At 37.4% G+C, this 22,396-nt stretch overlaps 1 protein-coding gene across 1 annotated transcript; it reads left to right on the plus strand.

The window, feature by feature from the left end:
• The first annotated feature begins 387 nt into the window (after positions 1–387).
• Positions 388–19,709, plus strand: LOC131929556 (carboxypeptidase inhibitor SmCI). The gene is made up of 5 exons (XM_059285824.1): positions 388–571; positions 817–987; positions 1,450–1,620; positions 19,022–19,192; positions 19,464–19,709. The coding sequence occupies exons 1-5, from the start codon at positions 505–507 to the stop codon at positions 19,646–19,648; spliced, it is 765 nt and encodes a 254-aa protein (XP_059141807.1). The 5' UTR covers positions 388–504; the 3' UTR covers positions 19,649–19,709.
• Positions 19,710–22,396: the final 2,687 nt, after the last annotated feature.

Here is a 22,396-nt window from a genome sequence, read left to right on the forward strand (position 1 = left end):
GTTATAGACAGAAACTAGTTATCGTTATAGACAGAAACTAGTTATCGTTATAGACAGAAACTAGTTATCGTTATAGACAGAAACTAGTTATCGTTATAGACAGAAACTAGTTATCGTTATAGACAGAAACTAGTTATCGTTATAGACAGAAACTAGTTATCGTTATGGACAGAAACTAGTTATCGTTAAAACGGGTAACAAAACTCGTAGAGTCCATTCAGAAACTTTAGCACAAGGAGAGTCCATTTATAGAGTTTAGCCCATCGGCTAACCTAGCTAGTCACACCTCTGATAATGACTAAATTAGTCACGCCTCTGATAATGACTTACTTAATCTGATAATGACAAAGTCACACCGCTGATCGCCCACCACTCGCCCACTATATAAACACTTGCATTTCAACACGTCACAAGACCAAGTCCAGTTGAGGAATTCATCAATACATCATCAACACATCAGACCCCAGACTCTAGCCAGAAATATTCCAGCAGTTGCCAGATCAAATGTCTCCTAAACTTTTTGTTCTCTGCCTTATGGCAATGCTGGTCAAAAATTCTATTCCAGAGAAAAGTAAGTCGAGTGATTTTATTTGAATCCCGCGTTCGTTTGATGCGACTTAGAGCATTTCCTCCTCTTCTTCGTACTTATTTGTAATGTTAGGCGTGATTACCTCCAACTCAAGGTGGGTGGGGTTCAAGGGTTCAAGCCGCCCACCACACTGTTCTATATATTGGGAGAAGGGGTTATTCCAGCCATCTACACCCCGTACCCCCTAGAACACCGCCAATAATTCTGTTTTATGTGATCTCCCACAGGTTACATTTGTCATCTACTAAAGATTGTAGGGCCGTGTAGGGCAAGACTACCCAGATACTACTATGATATGGAATCGGGCCGCTGCGAAAAATTTTATTACGGCGGCTGTGGAGGGAATGAAAATAATTTCAGAAACAGGAAGGAGTGCGAGTTTTTCTGTGACCCCATCGGTATGTGTCTGTTTCTATGTCATGTGTACGTATGTATACACGTGTACGTGTGCATGTAAGTATAGGAGTACATGTATTTGTTTATGTATGCGTGTGTATGTGTGTATGTGTGGTAATGTGTATGTGTGGTAATGTTAAGGGTGTGGATCGGTGTGGGGTTACGTGTGTGAGTGTGAGTGGAAATGAGCGGGTGTAGGAGCTGGTGTTGGTGTGTGTGTGGTAATGTTGGAGTGTGGGTGAGTGTGGGGTTACGTGTGTGGGTGTGAGTGGAAATGAGCGGGTGTAGGAGCTGGTGTTAGTGTGTGTGTGTATGAGCGTTGGCGCCGGAATAGACTTGCATGTTCTGAAGCTGTAGCTATTATTGTTTCTCTTGTTTTTGTTGTTGTAGTTCGGTTGTATGTATGATACAAAATGCACGTGAGTATTATTTTAACATATTAATCACACTTCAAAAATTTCTAGACCCTATCTGCTCGCTTCCACCGGACGGAGGAATCTGTTTAGCCAGATTTGTGGCTTATTATTATGACAAGGAATCCAGAGAGTGCAAGAAATTTACCTACGGCGGCTGTGGCAAAAATGAGAATAGGTTTTCCAGCAAACAAAAATGCGAAGCAGCCTGCGTCAAGACAAACAAAATTGAATGAGCTTGATTTGGATAATCACACAACTGAAAATAATGTACTAATAAATTAATCAAAGAAACAATATGTGAAATTTTATTTGTATTCATATTTTTTATAGAAATATTATCTTATTTTAACTACTCGCATCAATAATGCTATACCGAGATTGTATTCTTCAACCAACTCTTCAGAAAGGCATACATCTGAACAACGACACCACACGACTTACATAACACATAAATGCAGCGCATCAAAACATGAACAGGAAATTGTCGTTTTTTCCAGTCTAATATAATAATGCAGGAGAACACAACGTATATCACAGTGCCACGGATTTGACAATACTAGTTCTGATAATAAATACAATTAAAGAGTTAAATTAATAGATATAAAACACAAATAAATATAAATATAAACAAGTAATTAAAAAAAGTCTAGTGACAATTTTAGCGCAATTTCCTTATGTTATCTAAAAATAGCTTTGTCGTAGCGTAAATCAAGAGCAGGGTTAGTAAAACCATTGGTTAGTTATTAAAACGTTTTTTATTATTATTTTTTTCAGTATTTTACATGTTTTATTTACAATAGAGTAACATGACTAAAAACCATTGCGCGCCTAGCTACCGAACGTGATGTCATAGCCATTGAACGTGATGGCGCAGCTATTGAACGTGATGATGCGTGTGGTGTGGTTGCATAAAATGCCTACTAATTCGGTCCAAATTTTAATTAATTCAAAATTTTTTTTGTGACCAAACGAAAGGATATTTTTGAAAACTTTCTTCGGCAATATTGTTCTAAATTATGGCAGGAATCGATTGGTACATGTTTCAAGTCGCTAAGTGGTCTGGTTGCCGAGATATGGGCCAAAAACTGCATTTTTTTCGAGGTTTTTTGGCTTTTCAGGGAAATCCATGAAAGAAACCCGGAATTTTTATGGCCTATGTTCATCCTCGTAACTTGCTTAACTTAATTGTATTTGTAACTAGTCATCGATATTGCTTCGTTGAGGAGGAGATACGACTTAAAGCTGCGGACACACATCCATACATTCATCCATCCATCCATCCATCCAGAAATGACGGGTTAATAAACGCAATTCTCCAGAATGGAAATTGCGCTAAAAATCTTTAAAGCAACGAGCTTTTAAACGCACTGAAAATAAGAATATAAAACTAATTTGCTTTGTTTAATAATAGCTTTTGTCGCTAAATTATGTAAAAGATCTCATGAGCGGCCAAACCTTGTATAAAACAAGGTAAATTAGTTTTATTCTCTTATTTTAAGTTCATTTAAATGCTTTTCGCTTTAAAGGTTTTTTTTTTATAGTTGCATTATTTTCTATCTTTTAGTTGTTTCCTCATGTATGAAGTCGACAAATGTTTGCATTAAAACACCATTAGTTGCACGTAATATCTGAAAGACAATTATCTGCTCCATGAACAAATTTTAGAGACGACAGCATGCTATTAATTTAGCTTAGTTTCAAATAGTTTAAAAGCTTGATTACCTGACCCTAATACTAATGGCCTTCACTAGATCGACCGGCTATAAGATTGTCAACATTCTCGTGAACTACAGCTCACTAGACTGCTAGGGTGATTGCTTCGAGGTTGCTATCTCCTCTTCTGTTAATGAATGCTAGTAAACTATGGAGTGATTTTTTTGTTGTCCCCCCTTAGTGCCGTAACATTTTAATTAATTTTAATGACTAATTAAACAACTAATTAAATTAATTGTGATCGAAGTGAAACGTATCTGGAGAGTTTGGACAAAATTGCTGCATTAGAAGATGCTCAAATTGAGTCACAAGATTTGCCACAAACCCACAAACAAACAAACAGATTGTAAAAGGAACACTATAAGAAACGCGAATAAACCCACAACATTGGTTACAAATGTTTTAAATTTTCTTAGCGTGTACTGTGTTTTAAATTAAATTTTAAAATTTACTTATAGATTAAATTCATTGGCGGGAAATAATATAGGGTCTCAGCACATCATGTAGCATCTATGTGTAGGCCTATATTTTTAGTGAGGTAGGGAGGGGGGGGGGGGGTTGCGGGTAGCGTCGAGTGCTTAATAAGGCGCCATATTTTTACATTCAATGTAGGGGAGGAGGGGTGAAAAGTGACAAATGTCACTTTTAGGATCTGGAGACAAGAATTGTGAACATTTAACAATGCCAATGCACCAGATACTAGTTCCACTTTTCAGATAATGGGGTCATCCATAAATGACGTCACGCTTTTTTTGGACGATCTTTACCCCCCCCCTCCCTTCCGTAACACGTCGTCACAAAAAGCCAGACCCCCCCTAAAATGACGTCACACTTCAGCCTACAACCCCCTTCAAAATTGCAGTTGAATTTTTTTAAAACATCGATATTTTTCTTAAATCTTGTCTAATCTCTGTCAAAATAGAGTATTTTAAACAATTCCTATCCTATTACAATTTACTAAAACAGTATTCTAAAACTCAAAAAAACGTCTAAATTTCGTTTTCTAACATTGCTTTTTTATAATTTCAAATGTGTGACGTCGCACCAACTGACCCCTCCCCTCCCCCTCATCATACATCTTCACAAAATTACGGACCCCCCTCCCCCTACGTTATTTATCGTATATACGAGAAAGTAAAAATACGTTTGTATTTGTCAACAAAATGTTTACTTTTTACTTTCTCGTATATACGTAGTATAGAGAAAGTATTGTAATCGTGCAAAAAAAATCGAGATTTTTACAAATCTCGACGTTTTACACCTCACTGATACGGAAAAACATAATTTTGCAACCTTGTCCGTATGTCTGTGTGTCTGTGTGTGTGTGTCTGTGTGTGTGTAAACACGATTACTTGAGTACCGTTACAGCTAGGTTGATGAAATTTCATATGTAAGTATTTCATCAAAATCGTAGATCCGTATCAACTTTTGAGCGATTTCCGATAACCGGAAGTGGTACTTTTTCTACTTTGAAATTTTCAAAAGCCTATAACTTGAGTACTATTTCAGATAGATAAATGAAATTTCACATGTAAGTAAAAGATCTAATTCTCTACCTTCTGTTAAATTTTGAGTTAATTTCCGTTGACGGGAAGGGCTCCCGGTCAAAAACCCCCTGGACATAAACCCCCCGACATAAACCCCCTGGACAAAAACAGTACAGAAGTACTAATTTACGCTATTTCCGATTTCTCAAAAACGCATCTAAATTTATAAAGTACTAATAATATTGCGCACCATTATGAACATCTTTATTAGGCGTTCACTTGGTGTGCAATACTTTTTTCTATGAGATTCTATTTTATTTTAAAAAGTTTATGTATTTAAAATGGATTAAAAATCATAACTATATCCCGAGTTCCCATCCCCTGTTGTTTTATATAAGAATATTCGAGAAAGTTTAGGGGAGATCACTCCCGGTTTATTCTTTAAGCAAAAACAACTCAAGTCATTACTAAAATTGAATTTTAAATCAATTGTTTAAATAAGATTGAACCATTTCAGCACCAGGTAGTGTGGCTCAGTGTTTCTTCCAGACTTTTTTCTCCTGTGGGTGGGTGGGGAAGGGGGGCACTTGAAATTTTCGGGGGGGGGGGGGAGGGGAAGAATTTTTTCGGGGGGGACACACTGTTAAAAGTATAAAATGTTCTATATAAATTTCATTTCGTTCGGGGGGCGGTAGATTTTCTTCGAGGGGGGGGGGGGTTCGGGACTTCGCCCCACCCCCCCAAAAAGATGCCTGGAAGAAATTCTGGTGTGGCTACATTGGGTAATACGCTATTAAAAATGTACAATCTATTTCGAATTTTGCCGACTCAATTTATGGATTATTTTGAATGCATAGGTATTTCTTTTTTTATTGCAAGTAACACATGCACACATGTAGCCTACATCTGCAAGCACACACTCAGTATAGATGTATATATATATATATATATATATATATATATATATATATATATATATATATATATATATATATATATATATATAAATATAAATATAAATATAAATATAAATATAAATATATATATATATATATATATATATATATATATATATATATATATATATATATATATATATATATATATATATATATATATAAAGCCTATTTATTTGTGTGTATGTCCGTATGTGTATTTTTAATCATCGCGTGATTTAGGTATGAGCTATAGCTTAGTGCCTCAATGTCTTAAGGGACCCAATAAGTCTTTTTTTTTAAACCACGGTGGCCATTTTGTCATCGAACTTTTTTTTAAACATTTATTTTTAGTTTCATTTTTTGTCGACAAATAATTTGTTTTAAGCTGCAAATATATGGCACCGACATATAATATCGGTACCTACTTGGCGCCGCCACCATGAAAATTGCTTTTACGTATTCAAGTTAAAATTATGTCCTAGTTTAATACATGCTAGTATAAAGTTGACTGCAAACGTTTTTTTTTTTGTTGAATCTGCATGTGTGTGTGTGTGTGTGTGTACTTTGGGATTTTATTTCTACGTGTTGTTTTTTTCTTTTTGTGCATGTGCGCGTATATGAGTATGCTAGGTGGAATGTGTGTGTGTATCTGCATCAGAGGCGTAGCTAGGGGGGACGAGGGGCGGACCGCACCAGGTGACACCATTTAAGGGGGTGACACCAAGTCAAAAAAATTGTAAAATATATAGAGAAAAATGATAATTCCACTTAATTAAGTGATTAATTCAAGTGTTTAATCAACGTTTGAGGGGGGGGGGGGGGGGCTGGGTTGCAAGTCGAAAGTCTGAGGGGGGGGGGGTTGCAATTTGGAAATTGAAAGTTTGTTCCCGGAAGGGTCGCTACGCCTCTGGGGCGTGACACCATTAAGTGCCGCACCTGGTGACACTCGACCTCGCTACGCCACTGATCTGCATCATGAGTTTATACTTTCCAATTAAATACTTTGATTAACTACATCAAGCCCGTATCCCCCACCCCAAGTACTAGTTGAATTAACTAACCCAAGCCCATAAACACCCCACCCCCAGTACTAGTTGGATTAACTACCCCAGGCCCGTATCCCCCACCCCCAGTACTGGTTGGATTAACTAAATCAGGCCCTTATCCCCCACCCCCAGAACTAGTTGGATTAACTAAATCAGGCCCGTATCACCCACCCCCAGTACTAGTTGGATTAACAAAATCGGGCCCGCATACCCCACCCCCAGTACTATTTGGATTAACTACTCCAGTGCTGTTTCCCCCACCCCAATATTTCTTCCTGACTAAATTTCTCAAGCCAGTAACTCACAAGTGACAGAAAATTGCCTCTGCCCCGCAAGGTGACACCCCTCCCCTCATGACAAACAAAATTCAAGTCAGCAAACTTGTCTCGGGTCCCAATACATTTTTTTTGTTAAGCTTGTTTTAAAAGGTTAGTCTGGTCAATTGCGAAAGCATCAAATAAATATATAAATAAATAAACAAGTTGAAAACAAAATTTTCTTTAGGAAAAGATCCCAAATAGAGTATCTGAGATGCAATTTATCCAGCAAAACGTCTCAGAAAGTTATGTGAAGCAAAATATCTCATGAAAATTATCTCAGATAAATAACATCAGACGCAATATCTCAGGAATATTATCTGAGATGAAATATTTCAGATACAATTTATTAGATACAATTACTTACTATATTAATCCACAACTCCACCATACCTACATGTGGGGCTTAAGGCAGCAAAACAACTCCACCATGCCTATGTGTCGGGGCATAAGGCAGCAACACAACTCCAGCATGCCTACATGTGGAGCATAAGGCAGCAACACAACTCCACCATGCCTACATGTGGGGCATAAGGCAGCAACACAACTCTTCCATGCCTACATGTGGGGCATAAGGCAGCAACACAACTCCAGCATGCCTATGTGTCGGGGCATAAGGCAGCAACACAACTCTACCATGCATACATGTGGGGCATGTAAAAAACAAATTAACTTCATTTAAAAGTCGACGAGTCGGATATTAAATTGTATGTCTCAGATGTTGGGGCTAATTAGATGTATCACCAGTTAAGGTGTGTGTCTGCCTAAATGAAAACCAAAAATGTCTACCTAACCTAAATGTCATTCAGCCACTGTTAACGGAAATGTCCTATAACCAATGTTTATCTACGTGTCAACTAGTCATAACAAAATGTCAACTAACAATTTTTTAACAAAATATTGCCTAGTCATTGCTTACCTTAATGTCACCCAGCCTTTGTCTGAATAAATGTGATCTAGCTGTTGTTAACAAAACAGTCACATAGCCATTGTCTACTTCACTGTCCACTAGTCATTGTTAACCAAAATGTCATCCAACAATTTTTTAAACTAAATGTCACTTAGCCAATGTGTAACTAAATGTCACAGAAACATCATCATTTAATCACGCTCAATAAAGCCAGTTTATTTTTTTTAATTCTTTTAACCCCAATGAAAACAAAGTTTGTTTCCTGACATAGAAGTCTATTGGCCTGATAAATATAATAACACGTAGGCCTACATTCTCAAACTGTTCAAATAACATTTTCATTTAGACATAGCAGTCTATTGGTCTGATGAAGATTATAACAGTCACATAGCCATTGTCTACTTCACTGTCCACTAGTCATTGTTAACCAAAATGTCATACAACAATTTTTTAAACTAAATGTCACTTAGCCAATGTTTAACTAAATGTCACAAAAACATCATCTTTTAATCACGCTCAATAAAGCTAGTTTATTTATTTTTAATTCTTTTAACCCCAATAAAAACAAAGTTTGTTTCCTGACATAGCAGTCTATTGGTCTGATAAATATAATAACACGTAGGCCTACATTCTCAAACTGTTCAAATAACATTTTCATTTAGACATAGCAGTCTATTGGTCTGATGAAGATTATAACACATACATTCTCAAATTGTTCAAATAACGTTTTCTTTCAGACATAGCAGTCTATTGGTCTGATAAAGATTATAACACATTCATTCTCAAACTGTTCAAATAACGACACGAATGTCTTGTTCCGAATGTAAAGATCTTCATAACTGAGGACCAAACCATTAAATAAAAAAAAACAACTAAAAAATTGGCAATAACAGGCATATTAAGTTAAAACTGAGTATTTGAGACGTTGAACAGTATAGATATTGTCACGGCCTTTTTGTACTGTCAACTTCATGGCACAAACTCATCACTGTTGTGTTATTACATATTAAGGCCTGATGGATAACACCAAACAACTCTTTTCTTAGTAATGTACACAATTTTATTGATTCAAAGATACAGCAGCTTCATAACCAAAACCACGCCATTTCTTCTTCCCTCTTCCTCTCTACTTCCACTTTCTTTTGCGCATGCCCACCCACAATATATTTTAGATTTATATCGCCTTTTTACACCTCCACTCGAAACATACATTCAGCCTACATTTGACTGTTACAGATATGTGTTCGTATTAGAGTATGTATTGATCGGTTAAAGAAAGCATCAAACTATAGACAGAAACTAGTTATCGTTATAGACAGAAATTAGTTATCGTTATAGACAGAAACTAGTTATCGTTATAGACAGAAACTAGTTAAGTAGTATATTAGGTCCCTTTTGGGTATTATTTTTGGCGCAGGTGGGGATGTGGAGGAACAATGACATATAGCAAAATACTCGGGAGCAGGATGGTGAGGCGGGACAATGACATATAGCAAAATACTCCCAGCCTGGCGCATCGGGATGTGGAGGGTGGTGGAGCAGGATGCGCAGGCGGGACAACGACATATAGTAAAATACTACGCCAACTGGGGTTGGCGGAGGTGGTGGGGAAGTAGGTCACCTTTTGGTGACCTTGTGACGTAATCATTGACCTTGTGACGTAATTAGTGACTTTGTGACGTAATCACTGACCTAGTTACGTAATTTTAATGCGTTTTTAATTAGTTTTAATTTAATTTTTAAATTTTAATTAGTTTTTTAATTAGTTACGTAATTTAATTACTTTGTTTGTATTTTGTTTTTTAAATTTTAATTAATTTTAGTTTGATTTAATTAGTTTGAATTTAATTTTTAAATTTTAATTAGTTTTTTAATTAGTTACATAATTTAATTATTTGTTTGATTTTAATGAATTTAAATACTTTGTTTATATTTTGTTTGTTTATTTTTTAATTAGTTTAATTATTATTAACGAGTTACGTAATTGGAGTTTAATTTTTTAAATTTTTAAATTTTTTAAATTATTATTTTTTTTTAAATTTTAAATTTTATATTTGTTTATTTGTTTACTTGTTGTTTAATTTAATTACTTTGTTTATATTGTGTAATTTTTATTAACGAGTTACGTAATTTGATTATTTGTTTACTTTTTAATTAATTTTTTATTGAGTAGTTATGTAATTGGATTTTAATTTTTTGAATTTTTAAATTTTTAATTTTATTTTATAATTAGTTAAATTATTATTAACTAGTTACGTAATTTGATTTTAATTACTTTGTTTATTTGTTTATTTAATATATTTCTTTTCTTTGTTGTTTAATTTGTTGGTTTGTTTATTTGCTTGTATGTATGTTTAAATAAAAGACTAACACTAGCGTGGACTTTGTATAGGGACCATTCAGCAACACAACGAACGGTTACCGAAAATAGAACATTCATTTAACCACATCTGTTACTTAGCGATCCGCAATCCTTTGTTTTTGTCAAACACTGGACAACGGGCGCGTTAATATTGATTCCACCCACGGGCCATCACAGCATGATGTCCCACCTAATTAAATTTTGTTATGCATCAGTGATTTTTCCCCGCTAGGTTTGATAGGTCATGATGATTAACGACGTACATTAAGTGCCTCTCCGCGTTAAGTGTGGGAACATCTGTTACCACTTTAATTGATTTTTTCCCCGATCGAATTGTCATCTCCGCGAAGTACGTCGATCGATTTGGCAGCTCCGCGAAGCACTTAGGTCATTATGCAACAGCTGTTGTGCGACAGCTGGTGGTGTAATTACGCTGAGCAATCGTATAAATGACCGCGAAAATTGTGTTCTAATCACTTCAACTTCGGACTTCACACCAAGCTTCACCGCGACTTATCCAGCCTGCGACCTCTGTTGACTCCTGAGACTAAACCCACGCCAGCTTTACCAAGCATCACATCTACCTAACCCTACACGGACCACATCTTTTGTGCGTGTTTATTCTATTAAAGGTAAGGTTAATATTACTTTTGTTTTAAGGGAGCTAACCCCATTAAAATCAAAACTTATTAAATAAGTAGTCACAGGTATTTACTTTAATTTTGTATCATACACCGAGGTAAGGTTAATATTACTTTTGTGTTAAGGGCGCTAACCCCATTCAAATACCTTTTAATTAATTACTTTACTTTTGTATCGCACACCGAGGTAAGGTTAATAGTACGTATTGTTTTAAGGAAACTAACCAATTAAAAATAACCTTTAAATAAATATGTATCTAAATAAGTAGTCAATTGAATTTTCTTTTTAGTGTACAACCGAATCATCGACACAACCAGTGACCCTATAGGGCTACCTACCCAGCCCCGAGGCATCCACTGAACCAAAGATCCAACTACATCCAACTACACCACTTCGGATCTCCACATACAGTTAACTTCACGTTCAGCTTAGACGTGCAAACCCATAGGTACGTTTCATTTTCAATTTTATTTTAAGTATGTTTTTTATTTCATGTATTTTATTTTATGTAATTCTTTTTATTCTACAGCCAGCGACCTACCCAAGCATCCGACTACTAGACACATCGTCAATAATGGAAGCCGCCCAACCTACCACCCACCCAGCCATGACCCGTTTCACATGCGAGATCTGTGACCGAGTGTTCACTCGCAAAGACGCTTTGACAAGACATCACGACTCTGCACACGGTCGACAGAGACATCCCTGCACAACATGCGGGAAAGTATTTACACTACTAAGTAATTTAACAAGACACTTTAAGAAAGCACACAGCAACCAAACATTACCGACCGACACCCCATCAGCAACCAACAGACAAACACACCAACCCACATCTGTGACCGACACACATACTGTCCAACTCCCTTCAGCGAGCCAAACAGCTTGTACCGCGACCAACACTAGCCCTTTAAAACGACATACGACGTATGACGATATAGCAAACAACAAACGCGTAAAGACTAACAATGACAGTACCATTTATTCAGACACCACTATGTTTCGTGTAGACGACCTTAGGGGAGATGCAGTAGACTTACACACGACCACAGACAATCATTTACCCACATCCCTTCTCACAGACATTCCTGACTTTATTAAACATAATCACGCCATTAACATGTTACAAAAGGATTCGAATTCAAAACCCTACACAGACAATTTTTCCTTTTTTAGATGTTTAGCCACACATTTAGGAACACCCTTAAAAAATCTTAGAAAGCCAACATTAAAACTCGCGAAACAGTGGCAGGCGTACCAAGGTCTCGGGACCTTGGATAATTTTAGTGGGGTTAGGTTGGTCGAAATTCCCCTCTTAGAGTCGTGTTTTAGTGTAAATATTGAGCTTTTTGAATTTAACGAAAACCAGATCCTTTCTCCGAAAATTAGAAGTAGTGGTAGGTTTAGGGAGACTGTGTATCTTTTATTTTTTCAAAATCAGTTTATGTACATTAATAATATAGGTGGGGCGGGTCACGCTTTCGCGTGTTCTGTGTGTAACAAATTATGGCCCACCGTTAAACAATTAAACAGACACGTGAAAGGGTGTAATGGGGGGAAACCCGTAGATAGGTATAAGGGAGGGGTTTATCAGACACAGCAAACAATCTGGGAGTTTTTAGCGTCCTATGGGTTAGATGTAGATAGTAACTTTGTTTATCCCTTCCGAGCAACTTACGATTTCGAATGCTATTTCGACCATACCGAGTTACCCACGTTAGGTAGAGTTACAAAAAGCGTTGCCAAACACGTGCCTTTGTCTTGCTCTGTAGCCTCAAACGTAGATGGGTTCGTTGAACCCATCTGTTTTATTTCGACTGGTGACCCTCAAGAATTAGTGACTAGAGTTATTGACAGACTCCACATAATCGCCGAGGCAGCTTAGGGAATTTTGAAAAAACAGTTCGAGCCTGTTTTTAAGCAAATCAGGAAGTTATTTCCACCTAAAGCTAGGGGTAGTGATAATAAGTCGAACGACAAAGGATTTGATAGGTTTCTTAGCGGTAGATTAGACGAGTATTTGCGACAAATGCCAGTTATAGGGTTTAATTCAGGAAAATATTATATAAATCTCGTTAAGCCGTATTTTATTCAGTACGTTTTAGCTTATTCAAACACAGAAGAGGGGTTAGAGGAGGGACCTAGATCTAGTTGTAACGATGATGAAGACGACGTAGAAGATAAACAAACACCGTTTAAATATGTAGTTAAAAGAAATAATAATTTTATGTGTATATCAACAAATAAATTAAAGTTCTTAGATATAGTTAATTATCTAGCACCGGGGTTTAGCTATAGTAAATACCTCGCCGCATATAATGTTAAAGAGACCAAGGGATTTTTTCCGTACGAATATGTCAAAAATTTAGCCGTCTTAGATGAAACGTCTTTACCTCCGCATTCGGCCTTTTTTTCATCATTAAAAAATTGTAACATTTCAGACGAGGAGTACGCGACGTGTAGCCAAATTTGGGTAGAGAAGGGGATGCAAACGTTTAAAGATTATCTTATTTGGTATAACAATATCGATGTAAAAACGTTTATCGAAGCGCTCGAGCAGCAAACTAATTTTTACAAAAATTTAGGGGTTGATATTTTTAAAGACGCGATTTCTGTCCCGGGGGTAACCTTAAAATACTTATTCAAAACACTTCCCGAAAACGTTTCTTTTTCTTTGTGTTCCGAGCGCGAATCAGAGTTACATAAAACAATCCGAAATAATATCGTAGGGGGCCCCTCCATTATTTTTCATAGACATCACGAAAAGGGTGAAAGTTCATTAGGGGGAATAGTAAAAAGGTGGTACAGGCAATTAAGGGGTATGACGCGAACGCGCTTTATTTATGGTCTTTAATGCAAAAAATGCCGACGGGATTTCCGATTATTAGAAATAGTGAGGAGGGGTTTAGACCGCGTAAAGCGAATCATTATGGGGAACAGGCCTTTCAGTGGTTATCGTGGGTTTCAAAAACACAGGGGGTAACTTTAAAATCCGCGTTTAACGGGGGCGAAGTTAGCTTAGGATCCCGCCATATAAGAGTAGACGGGTGGGACGCGAACACTCGAACCGTTTATCAGTTCCATGGCTGCCTCTTTCATGGACACCCTGACTGCCCTTTAACTAAAGACAGAACAGTAAACCCCATTAGTAACAGACCCTTGACTGAGTTGTTTAAAAAGACAAACGAAATTACGAAGTACCTTACCGAGACTGTTGACGTTAAAGTCGTAGAAATGTGGGAATGTGAGTGGGGGAACCAGAAAAAAATGAACCCAACTATTAAAGACTATTTAAACTCTATTGACAAATCACAAAAGACACCGACACCGACCTATGGTAAGAAATGGCCCCTGACTGAAAAACAGATCATCGATTCTGTTTTAGACGACTCGTGTTTTGGACTGATAGAATGCGACATTAAAGTACCGGATAGTTTAAGAGAACATTTTAGTGAGATGACACCAATTTTTAAAAATACGGACGTTACGCGCGACGACATCGGACCGTTTATGAGACAATACGCGATCGATAACAACTTATTAACTAGCGGTAGACGGACTTTAATCGGTAGCTTTACAGGGGAGAAAATTTTATTAGCGACCCCCCTTTTAAAGTGGTATTTAAAACATGGGTTGGTAGTCAGTAAAATTTATCAAGTCGTTGAATATAATCCGGTTGCATGTTTTAAGACATTTGGGGATACAGTTTCAGACGCGCGAAGAAAGGGGGACATAGACGACAAATACGCAATAACTAGTGAAACAATGAAATTGTTAGGAAACGCGGCATACGGTAAAACTTTGACGGATAAAACACGACATGCGGACATGACCTACTGTAGTGATAGGGATATAGGGGATTGTATTAATAATCCGCGATTTAAAAAAATGACAAAACTTACCGACGCTGTTTACGAAGTAGAAACGTTAAAAAAGAAGATAGTTTGGGATCTCCCTCTTCAGATAGGCTTTTTTGTTTATCAGTACGCGAAACTTAGGATGTTAGAATTTTATTATGACTTTATAGACAAATATATAGATAGAACCGACTTTCAGCTCTGTGAGATGGACACGGACAGTTTATACTTAGCCTTAAGTACCGATGACTTATTAAAAGCCGTTAGACCGGGACTAGAACACGAGTTTTTTGACATTTACGACAAATGGTTCCCCTCAGAAGTATGCGACTCACATAGACCACAATTTATAAGCGGCAAAGGCACGGTAGATACTCATTGTCAGGAATGTAGGGCTAGGAAAATTTATGAAAAGAGAACACCGGGGTTGTTTAAATTAGAATATGAAGGGGATGGGATGGTATCTTTATGTAGTAAGACGTACCACTGTTTTGGCGACTATAATAAAACATCAACCAAGGGATTATCTAAAAATCACAACACATTAGGCAAAGAATCTTTCATGCAGGTCCTCACAACAAAGGAACCAAGTGGTGGGACAAACACAGGGTTCAGAGCATACAACACGGGGATATATACTTACACCCAACACAGAAACTCACTTTCTTACTTTTACATTAAAAGACGAGTAGACGCAGACAATGTGACAACATCTCCCCTAGACATATAAGACCCTTTAGTTTACCAACCATGACTTTAACGACACTTTAATGTAAATATGTAAATAAGACAGAACCATGACTGTATGCTGATGGGGTTGTTTTTATTCAATAAAAAACGTATGATATAAACGGTCTTTTTTAAATTTTTGATGTGAGTTATTGTTTTGTTACTTGTCCCTGAAAGTTAGGTAACTCGGTATCCTGTATAAGATGTATGACTGGAATCAAAATGAACCATTTAAAATACTGGATCCGAGTTGGAAATATCCCTTTACCGCTCTGATCGGTGCCCCAACCATTATCACAATTCGCCCTTCCCCTTCCCTTTGTCAGCAACCCCTTCCCCCTTCTCCCATCCCTAAGCTCAATACCAACCGATAGATAAACAGATCGTACCACTACCCACACTATTCCTTGGACAGATAAAGGATGTAGGACAATCTTACAGACAAGTATTTATTCAATTAATGTCACAACCCCCTAGAAACCACTCCAACAGACTGGTATACATAACTTGTAGACACCACTCCCCAATGAATATCCCCTTCCTAAACACATTGACATTTACTCTCAAAAGTGACAATGTTCCCATCCAAACTTTTAAATCTTTCCATATACAAATAAAAACATCCACACCCAACTTTGAAATCTGCCTCGGTGAAAACTTCACCGACCCTAGTATGAACACGGCCCCTTAATCAATAAAAATTATTGATTTGTACTTTAGAATGATTAGATTGAATGATATGTATGCTAACGTCATATCATATTTAGTTTATACATCATTATTTTGGTGAAATTTAAATGTAGACATTTTAAACTGTGTGTCATTTGAGACGACGTACTATAACGTTGTTGATTTTTAAAACTTGAAGTTTATAATCTTAAGCAAATTTACCACCACCTTACCACCACCTTACCACTACTACCTTACCACCACCTTACCACCACCTTACCACCACCACCTTACCACCACCTTACCACCACCTTACCACCACCTTACCACCACCACCTTACCACCACCACCTTACCACCACCTTACCACCACCTTACCACCACCTTACCACCACCACCTTACCACCACCTTACCACCACCTTACCACCACCACCTTACCACCTTACCACCACCTTACCACCACCACCTTACCACCACCTTACCACCACCTTACCACCACCTTACCACCACCACCTTACCACCACCTTACCACCACCTTACCACCACCACCTTACAACCACCTTACCACCACCACCTTACAACCACCTTACCACCACCACCTTACCACCACCTTACCACCACCACCTTACCACCTTACCGGTTGTTCAGCCTAATTACACCACCAGCTGTTACACAGCAGCTGTTGCATAATGACCTAAGTGCTTCGCGGAGCTGACAAATCGATCGACGTACTTCGCGGAGCTGACAATTCGATCGGGGAAAAAATCAATTAAAGTGGTAACAGATGTTCCCACACTTAACGCGGAGAGGCACTTAATGTACGTCGTTAATCATCATGACCTATCAAACCTAGCGGGGAAAAATCACTGATGCATAACAAAATTTAATTAGGTGGGACATCATGCTGTGATGGCCCGTGGGTGGAATCAATATTAACGCGCCCGTTGTCCAGTGTTTGACAAAAACAAAGGATTGCGGATCGCTAAGTAACAGATGTGGTTAAATGAATGATCTATTTTCGGTAACCGTTCGTTGTGTTGCTGAATGGTCCCTATACAAAGTCCACGCTAGTGTTAGTCTTTTATTTAAAACATACATACAAGCAAATAAACAAACCAACAAATTAAACAACAAAGAAAAGAAATATATTAAATAAACAAATAAACAAAGTAATTAAAATCAAATTACGTAACTAGTTAATAATAATTTAACTAATTATAAAATAAAATTAAAAATTTAAAAATTCAAAAAATTAAAATCCAATTACGTAACTACTCAATAAAAAATTAATTAAAAAGTAAACAAATAATCAAATTACGTAACTCGTTAATAAAAATTACACAATATAAACAAAGTAATTAAATTAAACAACAAGTAAACAAATAAACAAATATAAAATTTAAAATTAAAAAAAAAATAATAATTTAAAAAATTTAAAAATTTAAAAAATTAAACTCCAATTACGTAACTCGTTAATAATAATTAAACTAATTAAAAAATAAACAAACAAAATATAAACAAAGTATTTAAATTCATTAAAATCAAACAAATAATTAAATTATGTAACTAATTAAAAAACTAATTAAAATTTAAAAATTAAATTCAAACTAATTAAATCAAACTAAAATTAATTAAAATTTAAAAAACAAAATACAAACAAAGTAATTAAATTACGTAACTAATTAAAAAACTAATTAAAATTTAAAAATTAAATTAAAACTAATTAAAAACGCATTAAAATTACGTAACTAGGTCAGTGATTACGTCACAAAGTCACTAATTACGTCACAAGGTCAATGATTACGTCACAAGGTCACCAAAAGGTGACCTACTTCCCCACCACCTCCGCCAACCCCAGTTGGCGTAGTATTTTACTATATGTCGTTGTCCCGCCTGCGCATCCTGCTCCACCACCCTCCACATCCCGATGCGCCAGGCTGGGAGTATTTTGCTATATGTCATTGTCCCGCCTCACCATCCTGCTCCCGAGTATTTTGCTATATGTCATTGTTCCTCCACATCCCCACCTGCGCCAAAAATAATACCCAAAAGGGACCTAATATACTACTTAACTAGTTTCTGTCTATAACGATAACTAGTTTCTGTCTATAACGATAACTAATTTCTGTCTATAACGATAACTAGTTTCTGTCTATAGTTTGATGCTTTCTTTAACCGATCAATACATACTCTAATACGAACACATATCTGTAACAGTCAAATGTAGGCTGAATGTATGTTTCGAGTGGAGGTGTAAAAAGGCGATATAAATCTAAAATATATTGTGGGTGGGCATGCGCAAAAGAAAGTGGAAGTAAAGAGGAAGAGGGAAGAAGAAACCTCTGATAATGACTAAATTAGTCACGCCTCTGATAATGACTTACTTAATCTGATAATGACAAAGTCACACCGCTGATCGCCCACCACTCGCCCACTATATAAACACTTGCATTTCAACACGTCACAAGACCAAGTCCAGTTGAGGAATTCATCAATACATCATCAACACATCAGACCCCAGACTCTAGCCAGAAATATTCCAGCAGTTGCCAGATCAAATGTCTCCTAAACTTTTTATTCTCTGCCTTATGGCAATGCTGGTCAAAAATTCTATTCCAGAGAAAAGTAAGTCGAGCGATTTTATTTGAATCCCGCGTTCGTTGGATGCGACTTAGAGCATTTCTTCCTCTTCTTCGTACTCATTTGTAATGTTGGGCGTGATTACAGCTGGTTCCACAGCAACCACAATACTTTTCTGTATTAGTTAGGGGGAGGGGAGGCTCTAGCTAATTATACACCGCCCACAACACTATTCTATATATTGAGAGAAGGGGGAATTCTAGCCATTTACACCCCGTCCCCCTACAACACCATTGTTTTATATTACTTGAGGGGGCGTTCTAGCAAGTTATACACCGCCAACAATTCTGTTTAATGTGATCTCCCACAGGTTACACTTGTCATCTACAAAAGATTGTAGGGCCGTGTAGGGCAAAACTACCCAGATACTACTATAATATGGAATCGGGCCGCTGCGAAAAATTTCATTACGGCGGCTGTGGAGGGAATGGAAATAATTTCAGAAACAGGAAACAGTGCGAGTTTGTCTGCGAATCCATCGGTATGTCGCTGTCTATGTCATGTGTGCGTGTGTTCATGCGTATACACGTGTACGTGTGCATGTACGTGTAGGAGTACATGTATGTGTATATGTATGCGTGTGTATGTGTGTATGTGTGGTAATGTGTATGTGTGGTAATGTTGGGGGTGTGGGTGGGGTTACGTGTGTGGGTGTGAGTGGAAATGAGCGTGTTTAGGAGCTGGTGTTAGTATAATACAAAATGCACGTGATTATTATTTTAACATATTGATCACACTTCAAAAATTTCTAGACCCTATCTGCTCGCTTCCACCGGACGAAGGAGAATGTGAAGCCAGTTTTGAGGCTTATTATTATGACGAGGAATCCAGAAAGTGCAAGCAATTTATCTACGGCGGCTGTGACGGAAATGAGAATAGGTTTGACAGCAAACAAGAATGCGAAGAATTCTGCGTCAGGACAAACAAATTTGATTGAGCTTGATTTGGAAAATCACACAACTGAAACTAATGTACTAATAAATTAATCAAAGAAACAATATGTGAAATTTTATTGTATTCATATTTTTATAGAAATATTATCTTATTTTAACTACTTTAAAAATGCATCAATTAATTTTAAAAATAGGCATCAAAACCACCAGGTAGCCTTCCATACACTAGACTAGTCCCTTGCATATTGCTATACCGAGATTTTATTCTTCAACCAACTCTTAAGAGAGGCATACATCTGAACAACGATACCACACGACTTACACAACACATTAATGCAGCGCATCAAAACATGAACAGGAAATTGTCGTTTTTTTTCAGTCTAATATAATAATGCAGGCCAACACAACGTATATCACAGTGCCATGCATTTGACAATACTAGTTCTGATAATAAACAAAATTAGAGAGTTAAATTAATAGATATAAAATACAAATAAAATAATTATGAAAATCTTTTAAGCAACGACTGCAAACGTTTTTTTTTTTTGTTGAATCTGCATGTGTGTATGTGTGTACTTTGGGATTTTATTTCTACGTGTTGTTTTTTTCTTTTTGTGCATGTGTGCGTATATGAGTATGCTAGGTGGAATGTGTGTGTATCTGCATCAGAGGCGTAGCTAGGGGGGGACGGGGGGCGGACCGCACCTGGTGACACTATTTAAGGGGGTGACACCAAGTCAAAAAAATAGTAAAATATATAGAGAAAAATGATAATTCCACTTAATTAAGTGATTAATTCAAGTGTTTAATCGAAAGTTTGAGGGGTGGGGGGGGGGGGGCTGGGCTGCAATTCGAAAGTCTGAGGGGGGGGGGGGGGGGTTGCAAATTAAAAATTGAAAGTTTGTTCCCGGGAAGGTTCGCTACGCCTCTGGGGCGTGACACCATTAAGTGCCGCACCTGGTGACACTCGACCTCGCTACGCCACTGATCTGCATCATGAGTTTATACTTTCCAATTAAATACTTTGATTAACTACATCAAGCCCGTATCCCCCACCCCAAGTACTAGTTGAATTAACTAACCCAAGCCCATAAACACCCCACCCCCAGTACTAGTTGGATTAACTACCCCAGGCCCGTATCCCCCACCCCCAGGACTAGTTGGATTAACTAATTCAGGCCCGTATCCCCCACCCCCATTACTAGTTGGATTAACTAAATTAACTAAATCAGGCCCTTATCCCCCACTCCCAGTACTGGTTGGATTAACTAAATCAGGTCCTTATCCCCCACACCCAGTACTAGTTGGATTAACTAAATCAGGCCCTTATCCCCCACCCCCAGGACTAGTTGGATTAACTAAATCAGGCCCGTATCCCCCACCCCCAGTGCTAGTTGGATTAATTAAATCAGGCCCGTATCCCCCACCCCTAGTACTAGTTGGATTAACTAAATCAGGCCCGTATCACCCACCCCCAGTACTAGTTGGATTAACAAAATCGGGCCCGCATACCCCACCCCCAGTACTATTTGGATTAACTACTCCAGTGCTGTTTCCCCCACCCCCAGTACTTCTCCCTGACTAAATTTCTCAAGCCAGTAACTCACAAGTGACAGAAAATTGCTTCGGCCCCGCCAGGTGACACCCCTCCCCTCATGACAAACAAAATTCAAGTCAGCAAACTTGTCTCGGGTCCCAATACAATTTTTTTGTTAAGCTTGTTTTAAAAGGTTAGTCTGGTCAATTGCGAAAGCATCAAATAAATATATAAATAAATAAACAAGTTGAAAACAAAATTTTCTTTAGGAAAACGATCTCAAACAGAGTATCTGAGATGCAATTTATCCAGCAAAACGTCTCAGAAAGTTATGTGAAGCAAATATCTCATGAAAATTATCTCAGTTAAAATAATATCAGACCCAATATCTCTGAAATATTATCTGAGATAAAATATTTCAGATAAAATTTATTAGATACAATTACTTACTATATTAATCCACAACTCCACCATACCTACATGTGGGGCATAAGGCAGCAAAACAACTCCAGCATGCCTACATGTAGGGCATAAGGCAGCAACACAACTCCACCATGCCTATGTGTCGGGGCATAAGGCAGCAACACAACTCCAGCATGCCTACATGTGGAGCATAAGGCAGCAACACAACTCCACCATGCCTACATGTGGTGCATAAGGCAGCAACACAACTCCACCTTGCCTTTGTGTCGGGGCATAAGGCAGCAAAACAACTCCACCATGCCTACATGTGGGGCATAAGGCAAAAACACAACTAAACCATGCCTACATGTGGGGCATAAGGTTGCAACACAACTCCACCTTGCCTACATGTGGGGCATGTAAAAAACAAATTAACTTCATTCAAAAGTCGACGAGTCGGATATTAAATTGTATGTCACAGATGGTGGGGCTAATTAGATGTATCACCAGTTAAGGTGTGTGTCTGCCTAAATGAAAACCAAAAATGTCTACCTAACCTAAATGTCATTCAGCCACTGTTAACGGAAATGTCCTATAACCAATGTTTATCTAGGTGTCAACTAGTCATAACAAAAATGTCAACTAACAATTTTTTTAACAAAATATTGCCTAGTCATTGCTTACCTTAATGTCACCCAGCCTTTGTCTGAATAAATGTGATCTAGCTGTTGTTAACAAAACAGTCACATAGCCATTGTCTACTTCACTGTCCACTAGTCATTGTTAACCAAAATGTCATCCAACAATTTTTTAAACTAAATGTCACTTAGCCAATGTTTAACTAAATGTCACA

Source organism: Physella acuta, unplaced genomic scaffold, assembly GCF_028476545.2.
Source record: "Physella acuta isolate Inbredline_101_S28 unplaced genomic scaffold, ASM2847654v3 ptg001649l, whole genome shotgun sequence".
Taxonomy (NCBI): Eukaryota; Metazoa; Mollusca; class Gastropoda; family Physidae; genus Physella; species Physella acuta.